Source organism: Colobus angolensis, unplaced genomic scaffold (assembly GCF_000951035.1).
Source record: "Colobus angolensis palliatus isolate OR3802 unplaced genomic scaffold, Cang.pa_1.0 Scaffold164, whole genome shotgun sequence".
In the NCBI taxonomy this organism is placed as follows: Eukaryota; Metazoa; Chordata; class Mammalia; order Primates; family Cercopithecidae; genus Colobus; species Colobus angolensis.
Window position 1 is genome coordinate 878,214 of NW_012114755.1, and position 22,130 is coordinate 900,343.

At 49.8% G+C, this 22,130-nt stretch overlaps 1 protein-coding gene across 1 annotated transcript in view; it reads right to left on the minus strand.

Annotated features, from left to right (window-relative positions):
* ABCC8 (ATP-binding cassette, sub-family C (CFTR/MRP), member 8) overlaps nt 1-22,130 on the minus strand; it is a gene marked incomplete at its 5' end in the record, with an annotated part of 84,039 nt that overhangs the window by 31,239 nt on the left and 30,670 nt on the right. Inside the window, 8 exons of the mRNA XM_011937523.1 lie at nt 2,763-2,868; nt 3,582-3,657; nt 3,981-4,097; nt 4,257-4,362; nt 6,500-6,645; nt 7,882-7,922; nt 18,389-18,551; nt 18,839-18,973. Coding sequence (XP_011792913.1) covers nt 2,763-2,868; nt 3,582-3,657; nt 3,981-4,097; nt 4,257-4,362; nt 6,500-6,645; nt 7,882-7,922; nt 18,389-18,551; nt 18,839-18,973 — 890 coding nt within the window. The remainder of the gene's footprint in view (nt 1-2,762; nt 2,869-3,581; nt 3,658-3,980; nt 4,098-4,256; nt 4,363-6,499; nt 6,646-7,881; nt 7,923-18,388; nt 18,552-18,838; nt 18,974-22,130) is intronic.

Sequence of the window (22,130 nt, forward strand, 5' to 3'; positions counted from 1 at the left end):
AAAAAAAAAAAAAAAAAAAAAAGAAGTGCTCAGGGTCCTTTGCCTTGGAGAGGCTCCTTGTGTTCCCCAGGCTGGGGTAGAGGTTTCCTAAGAGAGAGGGGCGGCAGTCAGACCCTGAGGGTTGGCACAGCTTGGAGAAGAGGTGGGGATTGAGGCAGGGCAGAGCTGACCCCTGCCAATCATGCCTGCTGCATCTACAGAGGACAACGAGAGGTGCTGAGGCTGGCACGATGCCACATGAGGGCATGAGGGTGGGGGAGGAGAAGAAAGCAGGGCAAAGGGACCAGGTTCAGAGTGGGTTTTGACATCCATGCTGAGCAGGTCAAGCCTGGGGCAGCTCCAGTGTCTGAGCCTCGCAATCCTTCTGGAAAAGCCCCGCCCTGGAGGAGGGCCCAGATCCAGCCTGACCACTACATGGAGCTTGGACAATAACCCTTAGGACTAGGCCCTGGGGGCCCCAGTAGTGACCAGGTTTGAGGGAAGGAACATGGGCAGAGTCTCTTCTCCACACACTGATCAGTAAGTCACCCAACCTCTCTGAGCCTCAGTTTCTGCTTCTGTGAAATGAGGTAACAACACTCCCCTCCTAAACTTAGTAGGAGGCTTGATGAGATCATGTTGACAATGCACTTAGCAAAGGGCATGGCCCATAGGAGGTGCCCAATAAATATTGGTTACTTTCTTCAGCTCACAGTGCACTGGGGACTCTTGTCTTCTTGCTGCAGACACGCAGTTGGACATCAGAAAAGGGCTCCTCCCTCCAAAGGCTGCAGAGGCAGTCGGAATAAAGCAATAAGATCTCAAACCGAATACCTAGGCCTTCCCAGTCAGGCTATGTTGAGAAATCTCCCAAGTAAGATGGCGAATGGAGGCAAAGACCCCTCTGCCCCAAAGACTGATGGGAGAACAGTACGGACCACCTGATGGGAGGTGATGGGAAACCCAGTGGGCTCATCTGCCAGCCCACAGCCCCACTGAGGAGGGAAATTTGCCATCTTTTGGATACACCTTTCAAGGACATCTTGGAAATGCAGGAAATGGGGGTGCATGCTGATATTCAGACACTGGGCCCAAAGTCTTTCTCCCTGCTGGGTTCTGTACTCACACTTATGAATAACCTGACACCTTGAATAATTTTCCCCTAGAAATGATTGGTAGGGAAATCTTGCCCTTCTGCTGATTGACTGCAACTTCTATTCCTAAATGAGTGTTCCAAAGCCCAGAGATCCCTCTTTCCCTTGGCTACCAGAGGGTGCAGAACCAGAGTTTATGTTGATGGCTGTAGCTGTCCTCTGCCCAGGTTGCTGAACATCTTTTTACCCTCTTCATTTCTCAGCTCCTATTTTTTTACCTTTTTAAAGGGTTTTGTTTTACATGCATCTTTTTTTTTTTTTTTTTAAATATACTTTAAGTTCTGGGATACATGTGCAGAACGTGCAGGTTTGTTACATAGGTATACACATGCCATGGTGGTTTGTTGCACCCATCAACCTGTCATCTACATTAGGTATTTCTCCTAATGCTATCCCTCCCCTTGCCCCCCACCCCTCTACAGGCCCCAGTGTGTGATGTTCCCCTCCCTGTGTCCATGTGTTCTCATTGTTCAACTCCCACTCATGAGTGAGAACATGCAGTGTTTGGTTTTCTGTTCCTGTGTGAGTTTGCTGAGAATGATGGTTTCCAGCTTCATCCATGTCCCTGCAAAGGACAAGAACTCGACCTTTTTTATGTCTGCATAGTATTCCATGGTGTATATGTGCCACATTTTCTTTATCCAGTCTATCATTGATGGGCATTTGTGTTGGTTCCAAGTCTTTGCTATTGTGAATAGTGCTGCAATAAACATACATGTGCATGTGTCTTTATAGTAGAATGATTTATAATCCTTTGGGTATATACCCAGTAATAGGTTTAATAGGTTTGCTGGGTCAAATGGTATTTCTGGTTCTAGATCCTTGAGGAATTGTCACACTGTCTTCCACAATGGTTGAACTAATTTACACTCCCACCAACAGTGTAAAAGCCTTCCTATTTCTCCATATCCTCTCCAGCATCTGTTGTTTCCTGACTCTTTAATGATCACCATTCTAACTGGTGTGAAATAGTAGCTCATTGTGGTTTTGATTTTTAAATGCATCTTTTATCAACTAGTTTTAAGTGCTTCTTGGAAGTACGTGGGTATAAATAATAGATAGGTGATTGACTCAGCCTGGGGTTCTGGCTCTTTAATTAAGACAGTGATCTTTGCCCAGAAATCAACATCTATTGGTTACATCTGGATCCTCAGGACACCCACCGATGGTGTGTATGTCAGTGCAGCTCATGACCAAGCTGGAAACCAATGTTGGTGTTGCAATTTCCCACACTGGGAAATTACTACTGTGCATCTGAGTAACCATGGGATTCTTAGTCTGACAGAACTGAGTTTCAATTCCAGCTCTGCCACGTATTAGCTGTGTGAATTAGGGCAAGAAGTTTAACCTTCCTCTATAAATGAGAATTGAGAACAGTACGGACCTTGCTAGTTATCATAAAAATTAAATGAAATAATGCATGCAAAGGACTTAGCAAAGAACATGTGCATAGTAAGAGTTGAATACCTACTAGCAGTGATGATGAGAATAACAATTAGCAGCATTTATTGAGTCCTCACTGAACACAGAGTGGGCCCTCCAATAAATGTGTGTGCATCCTCAACTAAGGAGGATGGTTGAAAGGAGGTTTCACCTCCACTAACTGAGCCCTGAGGATACATCTATTACCTGCTCCAGAAGACAGCCCCTGAGACCTTCTGCATCTCCCCCAGTGCGGCTAGAAGGAGCGAGGACTTGCCGCAGCCCACCTGTCCCACAATCATGGTCAGCTGGCCTGCAGGGAGGGAGGGTGGCAGATGGGAGTGGGGCCTGGGGGGAGTCCGAACAACCATCACCCAGAAAGACAGACAGACAGATGCACCCAAACCTGGGGCCCCTGTTTTCTTTCTTCCCACCTAGAATCCCCAACAAGTCCTCTTCCTCCTTAAGCCTTTCCTTCTGGAAATCAACATCCTCCTCTGGCTCCCCAGGTCCTTCCCCCTCTCTGATTTCCTGCCCCGCCACCCTTCCTAAGCACCCGCTTCTCCTTTCCCATGCTTCTAGTGTGAGCCCAGGCTCCTTGTGGTCCCAAGAAACGCCATCCTGGGTCCCACCTCCAACCCACCCCCACACTTTGCTCATGGCTGCCTCTGCCAGAAAGTCCTCCTGCCTCATGGCCTCAGAGACTTTGTCCATTCTCAGAAACCCCACTTCTTCCACTTGCGTTCCTTGGCTACCCACATCTGATCTTTTTGTGCATTACCTATACTGTCTGCAATGGATGATTTGACATTAAGGCTGGCAATTTTACCCTGTCCTTAGTGCTGCACTCCTACCCAGCACACGGAAGCCTCTAGAATGTAGTCTACCCCTTCTCTAGTATACCCAAGGCACCCACCAAGAATGAGCAGAGAGCAGGTACTCAATAAATGCAGCTTTGTCTTTTTATCTCCATGTTATTCAGTGGGACATGGGGGGGGCATGCTGGAGGGGTGGACTGGGCCATACCTCGGGGGATACGAATGGTGATGTTGGACAGTGTGGGGATTCCATCTGGGGTCCACGTGAAGTAGCCTCCCATGATCTTCATTAGGCGCGTCCCACCGCCCAGGAGAGAACAGAAAGGCAGCCATTTCCCAGTGTGAATAGTCTCTGGCCTCCCCTCGTCCAGGAAAGCCAAAAGACACTGATTCCAGTCCCTGGATCACTTCCAGAGCAGGGGAGTAGGAGACTGGCCTTCTCATGCTTGGTTGTCCCTGGTTTCTGGACTCCTATGGACCCTATAGGCAGGCAGGGTGACCACTGCAGAGGACTAAGCATGCAGCTCTCCGGCTTTTCAGGTGCTAAGCTCCCTCTAGGAGCTGGTGCAGGGTGGCCGGGCATGGGGCAGCAGGATCTAGGACTCACCTGGACACAGCAGTTGTCAGCATCGCCCTCTGCACTGGGGACCAGGCTCTGCAGCGGGCGGGTGAGGCCCCAACAATCCTCCCGGGCTGGACGCTTGCGGTTCACGACCTTGAGGGGCTGGGGGTGGTTTGGAGGTGAGGACCCACTGGGCTGGGAGCTGTGTAGGGAAGGGAACCCCTCTTCCTGGGAAAAAAGGCAGATGTCTGAAACAGCAGGCCCGAGTTTTGAGCCTTAGAGGACCATGCTGGGAGTAGCAAGGGGAGGCCGGGCACTCACCACCGCCTGGTACTTGCTGGCTGGACCCTGGGGCGTGGGCTCACGGGGGGCACACTGCTCCTCACGGATCTCTGCACTGGACAGGAACTCGCTCAGCTTTTGCACGCTGCTTGGGAAACACAGAGACACCCCTCACCCCTGCCAGGGGCAGAGGGGAGGGGAGAGGGCACAGCCTGAGAGAGAGCTCTGAGAAGGTTCTCAGGCCTGAAGTATAGTCCCACAAAGCCCACACTGAAGGGGGCAGACCAGTGGGCATGGGGGCAGGTAATTGGTGTTACCAGGGTTTGCTAGGGTTGATCAGTCAGCTGGAGTAGGTTGGGGTCTGGATTGGCGGTGGGATTGGTTAGTTTTAGGGTTAGTTTAATGTTGAAGTTGGTTAGTCTGGGTTATTAGACTGAAGGATGGTTGGTGTTGGGTTGGTCAGGGTTAAGGTTAGTTAGGACTAGGACTGGTGAAGAATCAATAGCTAGTATTTTGTGAGCATATACTATATGCCAGACACCATGTTAACTGCTTTGCAGCATTATGTAATTGGATCCCCCTAACAACCTGCTCGGGGAGGTGTCATTACTCATGGGGAGGCGGCTATTCCTACCCTCTCCCCTGTCCAGATGTCCCTGTGGACCTGAGGAGGCACTGGAAGCGTCACTCTTCAAGTTCATTGTCTCCCATCCTGGAGGTGTGAAAGCTTTCTGGGAGGCTCAGGATTGTTTGTATTCCCCTTTCTCCTCTTTTGCTAAATATCCAACAGGCCTGGGTCAGACAAGCCATCTGCCCTCAAGGCAAGGTTATTCTGGGGCTGTAAGTGAGCCTGTGGCCTGGAGTCACCCTTTCTGTGTGCCACCCCCTAGATGGGAGGGGCAGACTGCCAGACTCTGCCTTCGTCCCCTGTCCAGTCTCCCTCCCCTGCAGGCGGTGACTGGGAAGGATGGAGCTGGCCCTCATCTCTTGGGGTGAAGCTTCAGGTAGTGTCCTGAGCCCACCTTCAGCCAGAGCCTGAGCTCCCTCACTGAAAAGGCCTCTGCTACTCTGGTGTTCCGTTCCTGGAAACAGTGGGATCCAGAGTGTTTGAAAATGTGAATGCTTTGGGATCAGTGCAACAGTTTTTGGGCACGTGCAGCGTTCTTAAATCTGTGGTTTCTACACAGACTTATAGGGCTGGAGAGTGGGTGGTGGGAGGAGGGGTGATCATCAGACCCCACAACACCATGGCCAAGAAACTGAGTCAGCACAGCTGACCATGGAAATGGGAGCTAATCCCTGTTTAACTGGCTACTCCTTGGTCAGATACTCCTCAAAGCATAATTTTGCTGAGTTATGCCCCATTCCGTCTTTGAACCCATGCTAGAGCCTCCTCCTGCAAGCTACCTTCTCTATCAGCTACTTCATTCCAACAGCTACTCCTTCCTTCCAGCTTCCCAGGACCTGCCAGGGTCCCATGACACAGGGGTGTCACCTTCCTCAAGGCTGAAGACACAGAGGACATTTGTTACTGACTGGTTCTCTGGCCATGGGTAAGGACAAGCCAGCGCTCCACAGAGGCACGACAGGCTCTTGCTTTCAAGGAGCCAGAGCTATTTCAGAGGCTCAAGGATGTCTTCACACTCCAGATATGGCATTTCCCAGCCAGAGTCTCAGCCGTCTACCTTCAGGCTTTCATTCCCTAGAGGGCGATGCCTCTGGGACAGTGGCAGAGGCTCTAGAGCCCAGAAGTGGGAGCCTCCAAGAGCTGTGGCCCAATCAGAGCAGGACCCAATGCCTGGGGGAAGCTGTTTCACTGGCTGAGGCTGTGAGGGCTCAGAGGCTGTGGAAAGGGTAGGGGATACTTGGCCTGGGAAAGACAGACACAGTGGATGCCTTCTGATATCCGAAGGGCTGCCACATGGGGAAGGGATAGCCTCATCCTGGGTGGGTCTCGAGGGCGAAGTTAGGACCAGTGGGTAGAATTTAGGAGGATTTCACGTTTGGCGCAACATTGATTTTTTTTTTTTTAAGTTGTCGTGGAAGTGACAGTGAATCCCCTCTCCTGGGAGGTATGTAAGCAAGTCCTTGCTTCAGGATGGCTAGCTGGGAAACCATACAGGCCAATGTCCCTCTGAGCAACCAGGACCAGCTACAGCGAGGCCCAGCAATGGGGGTGTGTCCCGGGACCAAACAGCTGTGGTTTGGCCATCACTCAAGCAACCCCTGAGGCTGACACAGGACCTGCCTGCCCAGTGCCCTCGCCCGGACCCTCCCCTCACCTCACTAGAGCTTTGACGGTAGATCGGACCACACTGGACAGCAGGAACAGCGGTGTGACCAAGATATGGAAGAGGGAGAGGGAGGCAAAGGCCACGGAGGGCGAGAAGTCGGCCTCTTTGAAGAAGCTGACATGGCCCACGAAGGTCTGTGGACAGAGGCACAAATGAGGCTAGGGTGACCCAGGGTGTGGGTCCCTCCCACACTGGAAACGCTCGGCACTGGAAGGGAAACGAGACGACTGGCAGGGAGCAGGCTCCTAAGGGGGCCTTTCAGTTGGAGACACCTTCATCATCCCCACAGTCATCTCATGGAAACGTCCCCAACAAGCTCAGGACTTCAAGCTGGAGAGCAGGGGCTGCTCCCTCCCTGTCCTGCCCAGTCTTGGCCGGGAATGAGCAGGGAGGAAACCTTGGGTTAGGTTAGCACTGACCCCTCCGCAGACAGCAGGTAGGGTGCTCATCTCCCCAGTCCTCATCGGAATAACATAAACACAGTGATTACAAAACCATCGCCTCGTCATGCAGTGCTTTGCCCCAGCCACCTGGCTGGCTCAGTGGCCTCTGTTACCCACAGTTCTGCCAAGAGCCAGGCCAGGAACCAGCTCAATAAATCACATTGGAAGTGAATTCCCAAGCGTACCCGACAGGCTGTGAACTCTACACGGCTCAGGGACACTGGCCCCGGGGGAAATAAGTAGATCTTTTTAAGGAACTGCAGCCATCACAGAAGATGGGGATGGGAGGCTGGGTGAAGGGGCTGCAGGCTCGTAGGGGCCCAGGCCTTTCTGTAGGAGCACGCTGCCTGCCTCCCATGGCTGAGCTCCCACACAGCTTTTATCGAAACTGCTTTAGAAAGCCACCATCGTAATATTTAATGGCATGGAGAATTGTGTGTGGCATATTCTTAAATTTAAAAGAGCAGGTTACAAAACTGCATGCGCAGCACATTCCTATTTCTGTAGAAAATGACATATCATAGGCCTTAAAAAAAGACTGGAAAGAAACACATTAAAAATGTTACCAGTGGGATTACGGGTGATTTTAATTCTCTTTGCACTTTCTGTTCTGGATTTCCCATCATTTCTACAATATACGTGTTTCACTTTAAAAATGAAAAATTTGTATAGCTATTTTTTAAAAGAAAGTCTAATTTCTCTAAATGCTAAGCCTCCAGTCTTCCAGGCCTGGAGGCAGAGGCCCCTGTCCGGCTGGAGTTGGGGAGGGGCCGCACCCTCTATAAACTTTCTATCCTATTTTCAGTCTGGCTGCGGAGCCTGTCTTCTGAGGCCCCTGTGCAGAAAGGCCAAACCTGGGCAGCCTGTCACTGCAGATGCCCTCCCCCTCCACCCTACCCCCAAGAGATGGAGAGAGGATCCACTTACTATGAGGACAGCTGCAATGGGGATGGCCGTGTTCATGAAAACTGCAGAGGAAGCACAGAGATGAGTTTAGCAGGAGGAGTGTGAGAGCTACACATGGAGATGCCCTCGGTGGCTGGAGGCAGCACAGCCCAGTGGGGCCAGCCCGTGGGGCACAGCTCCGGTAGGCTAGGGGCAGAATTCTAGCCCTGTGGCACTTCCAGTTCCTCACCTTGTTTCCCTCAGGACTCTTGTCCCAGGTATCCCAGCCCCCAAATCTGGGGCTTAAGCTGTTAAGTCACTCTGTGTGGACAGGGTGAAGTTAGCCCCATGGGAAAGTGGTAGGAGAAGGATGGGAGAGTTGGCTGTCTGTGGCCAACTGTGAGGTCAGGAGCACGTGTTTCTGGGGGCACCAAGCTGCCACTTCTTCCTCTGCCTTTGGCTCCTGTGTCCCCCCAAGCCAGGCTCTCTATGAAGCTTAGAGGCTTCCTAATCTCCCATGGCTCTTGAGAAAATTTCAAAGTCATTCGCACTAAGGTATGAGTAACTAAGGACAGCTTAAAGCAGAATGTCCCTTAGAGTCTGTGTGCAGGTGGGGCAACTGGTTTGTGGCAACAGAGCCCCCCTCCTTATTCTGTTAAACTTGCAGCCTTTAGATCAGTCACAGGGACTTCAGGAAGGAAAGAGAGTGGGACTTGGTGTGAGAGAAGGGCAGAATCCCTGTTACTCATAGCTGTGTAACCTAGGGCACGTCATTTACCTTGCCCGTGCCTCAGTTTCCTCATCTGATTTTTGTAAATTTATAAATACTTGTTTATACACCCTAGCTCTTTCCAAGGTCAGAGGAGATAACATGGGTAACAGGCTCTGTGAGCCCCGGGTGCTGCCTACACATCATACCTCATGGGCTACTAGCTGAGCCCTGCTCCACACTCACCCCTCCTCTGGCCTGGGGTATGAAATGCTCAACAGTGCCCTGAACCCAGGCCTAAATTTCCAGAGAGAGCAGCCCCCCTATGGCATAAGAGGCAACCATGCCAGCTGCCACCTTCCCATCCTATTCTCCTTCATTCAAGGATCTTCTTCCAGGGCAACCCAGAAAGGAGTCTGGTTCTGCCATTAGCCAAATTAAAGCACAGGGACCAGGAGTCAGGAGCCAGAAGCCAGAGGCCAGGGCTCTGCCTGTGCATATGGCCCCTGTCTAACGAATGGCAAAGTCTTGGACAATCTGATGAAGTCCAGATGGTCAACACCATTCCAAGAAGTTGACTGCCCATTTACTCCAAGAATCCTGCAGCAGTCAATACATACACAGCATTGTACATCAGAGATGTGGCCCCCAACTTCAGGGAACCCCAAGTGGGTAGAAGGACATGGCCTCTGCCCTAAGGGGGTTTCCAGTCTGAGGAAGCAGACAGGCGCTATGCTCCTAGGAAGTTCCAGATACAATGGGGAGACAGAGAATATGCCCCTTAGGAGTTCTCAAGCAGATGGGAAGGACATTGTCCCCATCCTTGGATAATTCCTGATCTGATGGGGAAGGCAAGGCTCCTGCAATTGGAGAGGTCCCAGTCTCCTGGAGGATGTATGGCTGGAGCCCTTATATGGCTGGGGCCCTGGAAGATGGCGAATTTCTCTGCCCATAATGCTTTTAATCAATACCTACATCGTACATGGCTGTGCTTTAACTGCTCTTCCTCATGAAGGCTGGATGGTTTCCAGGGCCCACTACCGTGCCACAGCCCTCCTGCACCGCTTCTGGCAGGAGGCAGTGTAAATATGATTGGTGTTCCCATAGCATAAGGGACTCAGATCTGGGACATAGGACATAGTGTAGCGATTACTGGCTGAGGAGGAGAGGGAGGAGGATGCCCGTTAGACCTAGGACCTTGACCATCAACAACTACATAGCTCTAAATGTGAGGTAGCTTTGCCCCTCCCCTATAGGGCCAGTCACTCCCAGGAGCAACTGGGAGGGCAGGGGCCTCTCTTCTGCTCCTCCCAGCCCATCCCCATAAATAACCAATAAGGAGGGGTCCTATGCACCCTTCCCTCAGCCCCCACTCCAGGCCAAGACCCCTCCTTCACATTCTGGGACTTGACTCCCAGCCAAAAAATAGGCTGAGTGTTGGATTATAAATTGCTACAATGATCTTGGAAAGCAGTCCAGTGCTTTGTAGCTAGAGCCACACAGAAGTTCAGACCTTCTGATCCTATAATCCGTCTCCAGGGAATTTATCCTGAGTAATCATTCAAGAGCAGCACAAAGCCATCAGCTAGATGGTATTAGCTGCAGCTAACACAAAATTCAATACAACAAAACCACAACCACAGCAACAGCAACAAACTACCCCAAACGAAATGAACTGGAAATGTCCAACAAGAGGGGCTGTTTTAGTAAATGATGGTGCATCAGCTTGGAGGAGATTTTGCAGTCAGAAAATGTGATAATTGACACTTCATTCTACTGCACATTTTCCCTGGTCATGATTTTTTTAATTTAATTTTTTTTCAATTTTATTGTCTTTATTTTTGTAGCTGCCTGAACTCCTTTGAGGAACGAGACAAGCTATAAATAAATTTAAAAATGAACATCCCAAAGCTGATGCAGCAACATGGAGTATGCTTCTGATATAATTAGCTTCCGCCCAGTTCTGGCTGTTGTATGGAGACGCTAAAGAATGAAAATGTGATTTTCCATTTCTTTTACCCTCCCCTTGAAGGATGGCCTTTGTGCAGAGAGTTCTGGGTCCCCTTCAGGGCCAGGGCTGGGAAAGTGGAATTATCAGCTGCGTGTGTGTGTGTGTGTGTGTGTGTGTGTTTTATAAGAAAAAGAAATAACCTTTAATATGTTCAATGATAATTTACTGGATCTTCCTCTTGTATCAAAAGCTATACATTTTCTCCTCAAAGCAGCTGCTCCAAGAACTAACTAGCCCTCTTTATCTCCCTCTAGCTGGGATAGACTAACTCCCCTCCACCTCTGCCTCTCTTCTTTCAAAAACACTGCGTAGGTGTTAATGGCCTGGGCTCTCACCAATGAACAGAATTGTCCTTTAAGCCAGCAACCCACAGGCAGTGGCACCCAAAGCCTCACCCCCAGCCCCCATGGCAGAAGCCACAGAGCTGGCATTGTTTCCACTGTCTCAGGAGGAAGGAGCCAAAAGCTGACCCTCAGCACAAATCAAAGCCCAATATGGAGAGAGAATAACTGCTTCTAGGCCCAGAGGAGGCAAGCTGTGGGCAAGAAAGGGGAATTTTTTCAGCCACCCCATCTTTAGAAACAAGGGAACAACTAGGCCCTTTTCCACTGTTATGCTCTACAAGGAGCTCTACTGCTCCAAGGGGATCTGAAAGTGCAAAAGGATCTAAACAAATAAGGAGAAATTTTCCCACGCTGGAGATAAGAGTGACAAACAGAAAGATGGGTGAATGTAATAATGTGTAAGAAGATGATGCTCAGAGCCTCTGTTCTTCACGTGGCTGCCAGCCCTACAGCCTTACACAGTGAGAACCAGGACAACCACACCAGACTGGTATAGCTGGGGAATCTTCAGGCCTTTTCCTAGGTCCCACATCAAGTGTCAGATCCCATTCCAAGGATGATACATGAGAGGGAAGACGAGTGCAAACTTAGCTGTGTGGATCAGTGCTGGCCCCAGACACAGGGACTTCATGCATTCCAAATAAGACTCAAAGTTCCCAGGGAGTAACAGGGCCGACATGCCAAAAAGAAAGACCCCTGCACTCAAAGCAATACCAGTGCCGTGGTGGCAGATGGACATCGCCATGGGAAGAGACCAACTGTAGATAGTGATGTGGGGAGATATGGGGCAGTTTGAACCTGTGTTCTTATTCCAGAACCGCTCCATCTCTTCTTCGGCTGTGGTTCCCAAAGGAACAGCATTTCTGATACAGAGCTGAGGGCTAAAGTGGGCTCGGAGGCAATGACGACCAACGTGTCTCAGCAAGACCACAGCCATCTTGGGTTCCGGTCAGGAAGGAAGTGACCAGCTGCTTGTGTTTTAAAGGCCTCTCTGAAGATCATCTTTTGGGGCTCTGGGGTGGATGTGGCTGGACCTGGGAAGTCTGGGGGTGTTACAGACTCTGGCACCTCTCTGAGCACAGTAGTCGGTCCTGTGCCCTAGCTGGGGGTGAGACAGGAAGGCAGGGAGCTGGGCATACAAATGTCATGGGTTGAAGATCTGAGGCCCTGCCCTTATTTTCCTGAACCACATAAAGTTCTATAAGGTTCCAAGGCGGTGGAGGGGTGGGGAATAAAGCCAAGAATAGATTTCTGTCCAACTTTGGCCCAAGGTGAGGTGACTCACTTCAATTTGATTTAGGAAAAAAACAAAAACAGAAAGAACATGATCGTGCTCAGATCTTGAATGTTAAGGAGGAAGAACTATGTTAAATAACGGCAAGTGAAACAGGATTATAAAACCTTCTTCTTGTGTAAGTGTGATGCTGTTATGGAAAAGTTTAGTTGCATGTAGGCTGGCCTGAAAGGCTGCCATCAAAATTGAAAGCCCTTCTGCAATAGTGTAGAGACATGGGTATTTTTTAGAAAATCCTTTCCAAAAATATCCCTTAAGATTTATCCATTCAAGGCCGGGAGCGGTGGCTCATGCCTGTAATCCCAGCACTCTGGGAGGCCAAGGCAGGTGGATCACCTGAGGTCAGGAGTTTGAGACCAGCCTGGTCAACATGGTGAAACCCCATCTCTACTAAAAATACCAAAATATTAGCCAGGCATGGTGGTGCATGCCTGTAATCCTAGCTACTTGGGAGGTTGAGGCAGGAGAATCGCTTGAACCCAGGAGGCAGAGGTTGCAGTGAGCTGAGATCACGCCACTGCACTCCAGCCTGGGCAATAAGAGTGAAACTCTGTCTCAGAAAAAAAAAAAGACTTATTTATTAAAAAAGGGTCTCCTTGTTCCAGGCCTTGTGCTGGGTCTGGGGACTACAGTAGTAAATAATTGTGTAAGTTTTTCATACCCCCAACCCCTGCTCCAAACAAAACAAAACAACAAATCAACAAACTAAACTAGAGTTGGGATCAGATCACCCATTCCCCCCTGGCTTTGCCCAAGGAATGTTGTCTGGCCCTCATGGGCACCAGCCTGGCATTGCAATACTAGGAGCTTTTCATTTCCAAAGCATTGATGCATGTTTCAGAAGCTATGTGTCACAGAGGCACAGCCAGCCATTTGTACCTCTGATTAACTTCAGCTTTGTTGCCTGTGCAGGGCCAGGGGAGGAGCATGTAGGCTCATAGCTTGGGCCTAATTGCAAGATGCATCTGCAGGAGGGGAAATGTATTTTGAAGTGCACGGGGCTATTTCCCATTCAGTCCAATAGTCAGTGCAGTCAACAGAGGGGGAACGAAATCAGGTTAACAGTGCCAGTTGCTGGCAGCTGAGGAAGTGTGGCAGGAGGCATTTCAGTCAGACTGATCCTTACCTCCTTAATTGATGGGCGCCCCGACTCTCCCTCAGCCACACTCCCCACCAAGCCAGGCCAGGATATGCATAAACAGCCCACTGTGGCTGCACCAGCTGGCAGAAGGGCGGGTAGATATTGAAGAATTTCAGGCCAGGCGCAGTGGCTCAAGCTTGTAATCTCAGCATTTTGGGAGGCCGAGGCAGATGGATCACCTGAGGTCAGGAGTTTGAGGCCAGGCTGGCCAATATGGTGAAACCCTGTCTCTACTAAAAATAAAAAAATAAAAAAAAATTATCTGGGCATGGCAGTGGGTGCCTGTAATCCCAGCTGCTTGAGAGGCTGAGGCAGGGAGAATTGCTTGAACCCCGGAGGCAGAGGTTGCAGTGAGCTGAGGTCGCACCACTGCACTCTAGCCTGACAGCACAGTGAGACTCCGTCTCAAAACAACAACAACAACAACAACCTAAAGAATTTCAGAGATGCTGGGGAAGGAAGGGGGACCAGATCTCCAGGTCATGTTGTTTTTTCCACTGCCTGGTCTGAGTTAGGGCCTCCACTGAGGAGGACAGAGGATTCACCCACTGCATCCCCAGGCCTGGCACACAGCAGGTGGGCAGGAAATGTTTGTTTAAAAAAAATGAATGGAAGAAACGAAAGACCCAGGTTCAAGTGAGTAACACATAAGAGAAAGAGGGGTATTTGGAACTGACCCTGTGGCTCTGACCACATGCACAGCCACTATTCATGAACATGATCAATCTCGCACAAGACTGGGAGGGCCAGGGCTATGCCTGCTTCCTTTTTAACATCCAGGACCTCCATAGAACCTGGCACAGAGGAAGGGCTCTGGAATGGGTGCCTTACAACGGACAGAACAAACTGGCAGCATATGGAGTGTTCGAGGACCTGGGACCCCTTTGTCACCTACAAAGCTTGTCCTCAGATACAGAGGAACCACCTAGAGTTATGCTGCTTCTGCAAGGAAAAAAGGATTGAACTGACTTCTAAAGGAAGTGACCATAGCCCTTGTCTCCAGCTTCCTCCCACTTTGTCTTCTACTCATTGAAATCCCACCGTCTTGCAAGGTACAGCCCACATCGCCCCTACACGAATCTCTGGGTGAACCCCCAGCCCACGTGAACATCCTTCTCTGTGTTTTGCCTTTTGCTGTGGAAGACCTCACTGAGACATTTCAATTCACTGAGAGTCAATCCTCTCTGCTGTACAATGGGACAATAGAGCTACACACCTCACCAAGTTGTTATGAGGATGAAGTGCAATCACTCTTGCTAGGCGGCCAGCATGGAGCTGGCCACTTCGTTCTGCTCTCGCTGCCACACTGTTCTGTGCATGTTCACTCTGACTTCTCAGTGGAGCATAAACTCCTTGAGAATGGGGAGCACATCTTAACATTTTTCCCTTACCTCTTTCCCAGTGCTAGGCACAGGGTGGGGCACATGAATAGGGCTCACTCAACATCCACTGAGCAACTTACATTTCTATTTTTATTCAAGAGGAAATACCAATTCTGGATGTCACTTTTGATGCCAGAAAAACTGTGCCCATTCCCTTTTCAGCCCCCTGTTTTATCCTGTACCAGTTCAGGACTCCATACACAGCTGCTCTCAGTGATATTGATGGCAAGACCATCAGATAGAGTCACAGGTAATCTTGCCTGCCCAGAAGTCTGATGGTGCTGTGTATGAGCCGCCAGACTGAAAGCTTGGTATCACCAGGATGCGCCCCAACAGGAAATGTGATTCTGGGGCTCCTCTGCAGTGCCAGAACTCCAAGACTGGCGCCAGGGGTCAGAACAAGAGATGCCCCATTATCTCACACCTAATGACCTGTGTCTTGATCCTTGGTAACAGAAGACAGGAAGTCCAGAGGAGGTAAATGAACACGCACTCAAAGCACATGCCTGCAGCCAGGAGGTACCCTGCACCCTACCACCCGTCTCTCTCCCCGTCCAGCTGCTGACTAATGGAGGGAAAAAAAAAAAAAAACATCCTGAGAAAGGCAAACACACTGAGCAAACAGCACTTGACTTTCAAAGCTCTCCCCAAGGGCTCTCCCCTTTCCCCTCCTCTGCTGCTCTCTTCCAGGGACCAACCTGGGCTGCTCTGTTTCTCTAGGTGACTTGGACAGGTGAGGAGTCCTGGGCGGGCTCCTGCTTGACTCCAGAGCCTCTTACTTTTTTCCAGAGTCATCTCAGCTCTTGACAACATGTCCCTAGGTCCTCCTGGCCCCAGGCCCATCACAAAGCCATGGCTTGTCTTCTGGGGGCCCTGGGAGACAATGAGTACCCACTAGGTAGGCTTTGGTGGGCTAGCCTGGGAACTCAAGCATCTTTTGATGCTATTTATATAAGAAAACATGTCCCAGGCTGCAGTTGGGAATGCAGGAAATGAATACATATCTCTTAGGAGCAGTCAAAGCAGATGTCACCTGCCTCCACTACATGACCTGAGGCTGCCCCAACTTCATTGCTTGCTGTACCAGGAACCTTGGGGACCCGGTACCCCCACTTTCCTTGATGCTTCCCTCCCCTCTCTCTATCTCAGCAATGGAAAGTCTGCTCTACCCCACCCTGTTGTTGCTGGGAGAGGAAGTCCCCCGGCTATCGGGAGAAGCCCTCTCCCACCTCGGCAGCTGTTCCTACTGCTGGGAACTGTCTCTAAACCTGTACAAAACTGGGAGGCTGTACACAAGCAGGGGGTTACTCTTCATATAACCAGCCACCAGGGGCAGGCAGAACTGACAGAGAGAAGGTTGAAGTGGGCCTGGGGCTGGGGACATTGGCTTTTCTGAGCTCCCCAGATGTTCCTTCCAAATTTCCCCTGTCTATGGAGTGCTTAGCCTGAGTGTGTTTGGAGGCTCTGAGCACCACAGGGTCAGGGATGAGGATATCAGGGAGAGACCAGGAACCTGGGGTGTCTTGGTGAGGAATCTGGGAAACAGTGACTGGCTGCTATGCTCACAGCTCCATTCTGAGAAAATCAAATGCTAGCAGGACTTTCTGCATAAAACGCCATGGCTTGTGCCATGTATGGTAGAAGGTCTAGCCACCGATGACTGGACCACGTTCCCTGCCTGAGGCATAGGACACCATGGTCTGGCTGGACACAGGGAGGCTGGACACCTGGGGTATTCATGGCAAGCTCCATCCTGTGAGAACACTGCTGTGGGATGTTTCCTCAGTCCCCTAGAAAGGGACATGCCTTGGTGCCCATGTTTCCAAATTTTCTTGGGGACTGGGACAGCTTGGTGGCTACCTAGCTCTATCGGACCCTCTCTCTAGGCAGCAAGAATGCCAAGAATACACAGACGACCTGAGTGACCGTCTCATTCTCCATGAGGCTTGCTCTACGGGTCTATCTGGGAGACACTACCAGCACCTCCTCCATTACCACCTTCCCCCACCAGGTGTATCTCTTCCTGGCACCAAAAGAACCAATTTTAGTTGGAGGAGGTGGTCAATAGCCCCTCTTAATTTCCTTCCCTAATTCTACTCCTTTCAGAGCCCAGAGATTTTTTTCTCCTAAGAGAAAATAGCCTTATAGTCGTGCCCCATGGTGTCCCAAGTCTTCTTCACCCCACAGAGGTCCCCAGCATTTTGTGGAAAATAGCCTGAGGCCAGAAGTTAAGAGACTTTGGAGGATCTAGTCCGAGCCATGCTACTAACCTCAGGAGAGATCTCAGGAACACACTCCCCTCTGGCCTTAATTTCCCATCTGGAAAATGGTTCTACCAACTTACTCTCCTTGCCGCATTCTGTGTAATCCCCACCCATCTGTCTTCTAATTCAAAAATTCTCTCTTCAGCCATACTCATTCATATAACCTGTGCACTGAGTAGGTTTTGGTTTCTTTTTTGTTTTCTTCTCTCCAGGGGCTTCCACTTGGCCATAATGACTCTTAGACTGGACAGGTCAGGGAACTAGTGTGAAGTCAGCTGGTTGCTAAATATCTACATCCCAATTATGCACTTGGGAAGTAACCACCATGGGATGGGTCCACGGAGCCATGAGACCAACTGTGAGATAAACTTGGGCCAAGACTCCATGGATCACCTCATCTCCATAAGCTCTCACTCTGGCCAGGGGACTATTGTTCACTGAATTAATTTCAATAACTAAAATTTCAATTTCTAAAAAATCTTTTGGGCCAGGCACAGTGGCTCATGCATGTAATCCCAGCACTTTAGGAGGCTGAGGCGGGCGGATCACGAGGTCAGGAGTTCAAGACCAGCCTGGCCAATATGGTGAAACCCCATCTCTATTAAAATACAAAAATTAGCTGAATGTGGTGGGATGTGCCTGTAGTCCCAGCTACTTGGGAGGCTGAGGCAGGAGAATCACTTGAACCTGGGATGTGAAGGTTGCAGTGAGCCGAGATTGTGCCACTGCACTCCAGCCTGGGTGATGGAGCGAGACTCCATCTCCAAAAAAGAAAAAAAAGTTTTATATTCTCAGTAAAATGGTTTCAAGTATATGGGACTCTAGGACTTTTACCAGTTTTGGTCTTTTTCTTATTCCTTGGCTTGGGGTTCCCAAACCACTTAGTTAATGTAAATTCAGTCCCTACACCTATGAGTACCTTCAGCTTGGGCTTCTGATATTTAAGGATAACTAGTCTTTTTCTTTTGTATGGCCCCAAGTGGATTGAAGCTTTCTTATAGCTTCCCCAGGGCAATGATAGCTCAGTCTGACTTACTAAAAAGTCTTCATTCTTAGGAGAGTTCGAAACTGTGGTCATTTACTCACTTGCTGCTGTCTGTCAATAACATATCAGTTCCATAAGGAATGAGACCTCATCTCTCTTTCTCATCACGGTATCCTGAGGGCCAGCACAGTGTCCAGCACATAGCAGACTTTTCATGCATATTTGTTGGATAAATGAATGAAGAGTACTTTGATTTCTGGGAGCTCAGCTATCAGAGCCAGTTTGAGGCTCCCCCACTGAGTCGGATAATCTCAAATCCTCCTGCTTCTGTCCCTGCACAGCCTCTCACCCGAGCTCTGACGCCCACTCCTTGCATGTAGGCAGCAGCACCCAGGGCTGGCTGCATGGGGTGAACTCACTGGAGATGGAGGTATAGATGGCAAAGGCCCTGAGGCTGGTCATCTCCTTCCTGCGGGTCGTCTCCACCCGCGTGCGGAAGATGTTCTCCCAGGCGTACAGCTTCAGCAGCTTGATGCCGCGGAGCATCTCGTTGGTCTGCTTCAGCCGCTCATTGGAATACTCCTGCAGGGGTCCCCGAGTCAGAGGGGAGAGGCTACTGCTCCGTCCCCCACCCGAGAGGAAGGCCTGAGTGTCAACACTGTCACCACTGTGCCTGGCTCCTGTTCCCACCGGGAGGCAGCCTCTGCCCCCATTAACTCCATTTCCCAGACAAAGAAGCTGAGGCCTGGACAGGTGAAGTGGCCTACTCAAAATCAAAGTCAGTGACTGTGGGTGTGTGGGAGGAGACCTGCTGCTGTAGGGGAAAGGAGGGGAAGAGGGACACAGCACAAACACCTTTGGGCACTCACCAGTGTGCTCCGCTGGGCCTGAGACAGCTTGGTGGCCACGAAGTACTGGACAGGAGCCAGTAGAATGATGACAACTGCTCCAATTAAGGCACTGACTCCGAGGATGTAGTAGAGGAGAATCACACCCACAATGATCTGAGGAAGGGGTCATGGGATGAGTTTCCTTTGACCTGATGGTTGCCCTGCCAGGGGATGCTGGCAAAATCCCTGTTTCCCCAGTCCCCTAGAGTGGGACACGCCTTGGTGCCCAGGTTTCCAAATTGTCTTGGGGAGTGGGGTGCAGGGAAGGAGGAGAAACAAAGCAATTTCAAAAGGAGGTTAGCATAATGGGCTCTCACACAAGCAGAAGGTTGCTGGGCTGGTAACTAACTGCATTTATCTGCAAGGTTGGTTGAAGCCTTAACTCTCTCCAGTCTATTTTCCAGATGGAGATCTCTGAGCTGAGATTGCACAATGTTTGTGACAGCATCTTTTGTTCTGTTTGCTGGCTCTCATGGCTTATGGTTCACTGTCACTGGAAGAAAGTGATACCTGAGCAAAGAGGCAAAGTTGCTGCACCCATGCCAGACAAAACCAGCCTGGGGTCCGAGAATTTGCTTTTCATTCTTATGCTCTTGGTTTCTTTAAATTTTTTTAATGAATCTGCCAGGTATTCTCTGAAAAGAGAATTCCTTCTGCGTCTAGCTTTACGTAAATGACTGCCTACTTCTGAATATTTATGAGAAGTGTAAACTGCCAGTCCCCAAAGTGCCAAGATGACAGTTTCTCAGGTTGCCTTCAAAGGCAAGCACCTCTAAATACGGGGCTTTTTCTCGAGGAACAGATGTGTTGGCTTCCTTAGCTAAAAAAAGAGAAAGTGAGAGAAAGAACTGCTTGCCTTGGTCCTGTAGTCCCAGAGCCCTACCCCAGATTGGTATTAAGCTCCCAGCACCACCTCAAGGATAAACGAGTAAGCGGGAGGCCCTGTAATTTAATCACAGAATGCCTCCTGGCTTAGCAGGTATCTTAGAGGCTGGGAAGTGGCCCCGTTACCACCAGCCTCCCAGTGTTTAACAGGTGTTAGATGCTGGCACAGATGGGCAGAGGACCATGTTAGGAGATGAAGTAGCCTCTTCCCCGGCCTGCCCTGCAGCATCACCCTCCTGGACCTATCTCTGGCATCCAGTCCTTCATTAGCTGTGCTCAAAGGGAGGCCATCAGGGTGTTCTTCAGCCAGTTTGGGTTAGGCCAGACAACAGGAAGGCTCCCGTGGCATCCCAAGCTCACTAACAGGGCACCTTATGAGCTGGTGTCTGCACCCACACCAACTCCAAGGGACTGGCAGTGACTGGGGTGGGAGCTGGGGCTGCAGCTGCTGCTATTTCCTGGCTCCTCCTCATGCTCCCCCATCCCCTCCTCTTTGGTGCTCCCAAGACTCCTTGGTCCATTCCTCTCTTCTGGACAGGTCTGAATGGCCCTCATGGGGAAGAAATCATGGATTCTGAGTGTGCAAAGCAACTGTGAGAAATAAAAGGATTATTTTGTCTCTTATTCACAGGTTAGGAAAACAATCTAGTGTAGCGGGGAAGACATAGTCTTTAGAGTCTGTGGCCCTGAGTTTGAAGGCCCCAGCCCTTTGCTGTGCAGTCTTGGGTGAGTTACTTAACCTCTTTGATTTTCAGTTTCTTCATCTTTAAAATGGTGATTATAATGCACACTCTGAAGGACTCTGTCCATTCTGCAGGACTATTGTGAAGATTAAATGAATCTCTATGATAAGCACCTAGAATTGTGGCTGGCATATAGTTGGAGATCAATACAAGGTGGCTTACCCTCCTCTCAGAAAATAAACAAAAAAGCTTCATGGGCACTCTGTCATAGGGGAACCACAGAAGGGAGATATGTGAGTATGGCACCACACAGCTTACACTGGTTCACTGTGTGGTCCAGGGTAAGGCCCCTGCCCTCTCTGGGCCTCTGATACCCAGGAGATGGGGAAACACAGAGGCCTCCCATATAGCTAAATTCCTTAACCTGGTGTTCTTGATAAATGTCAGGGGGCACCCATGAAGCCCCTGAAATTATAGCCAAAATGTTTGAGCAAGCATTTATTCTTCTGAGAAAGTTTCACTAGCCTTTCAAAGGTATGTGGAGACTAACGGTGGCCAAGGGCTGGGGGCGAAAATGAGGAGTGACTGACAATGGGTATGGGTTTCTTTGGGGGAAATGAAAACTTCCACATTTGTGATGATGGCTGCACGACTCTGTGAATATCGTATAGTAAAACCCACTGAGTTGTATGCTTTAAACGAGTGAGTTACATCTCAATAAAGCTGTGTGCATGTGACCAAAAAAAGATTATGAAGCAACAAGAGCCCTAAGGGCTTACATGGAAACGGGTTCTGCACTAATGTCAATATTATAAAAAGCCTTGTGTGCCCTGTGGCTAACCAGGCTGCACACAGAATCCTAACCACATGAGTTTCTTTGCCATGGGGCTGGGATTGTATCAACTCCCAGGAGTAACACTGGTTCTTGAGTGCTGGTCAAATCCATAAGTGGTAAACGTATATACAAAAACAGAAAAGCAAAGGACACTTCATGATAAATGAACAAAGGTAAGAAATCAGTAGAGATAAAAATCCCTACCCCCAATGCAAGGATTAAATTACACAAGGGAGAGGGGCTGGGACAGGGCCAGGCATAGGGCAAGGGCTGTTAATATTAGTTAGCACTCTTAGCAATGATACATGTGCAACAAACAGTGTAAATACTAGTAATGGTAACCATGTGGCAGGTTTAGTAGACAAAATCTGATTTTTTTTTTTTTTTTAGACAGAGTCTCGCTCTGTCACCCAGGTTGGAACGCAGTGATGCGATCTCAGCTCACTGCAACCTCCGCCTCCCGGGCTCAAGCAATTCTCCTGTCTCAGCCTCCAGAGTAGCTGGGACTACAGGTGCACGCCGTCATGCCCGGCTAATTTTTGTATGTTTAGTAGAGATGAGGTTTCATCATATTGGTCAGGCTGGTCTTGAACTCCTGACCTCAGGTGAACCACCCGCCTCGGCCTCCCAAAGCGCTGGGATTACAGGAGTGAGCCACCGCGCCCAGCCAACAAAATCTTACAAACTGCTTGTTCAGGGGGACACAACAGAAAGTGTCGTGTAGCCTTTTGAGTTCTGTGTACATGTTAGGATCCTCCCAGGCTGTGTCTTTCTGCTCCAGGCCCTCACAGCCCAAAGTGTTAACTAATGAGAGAACCATGGTCAGAAATCTTCATTTTTCATGTTTCAAAAAAAAATTGTATTAGAG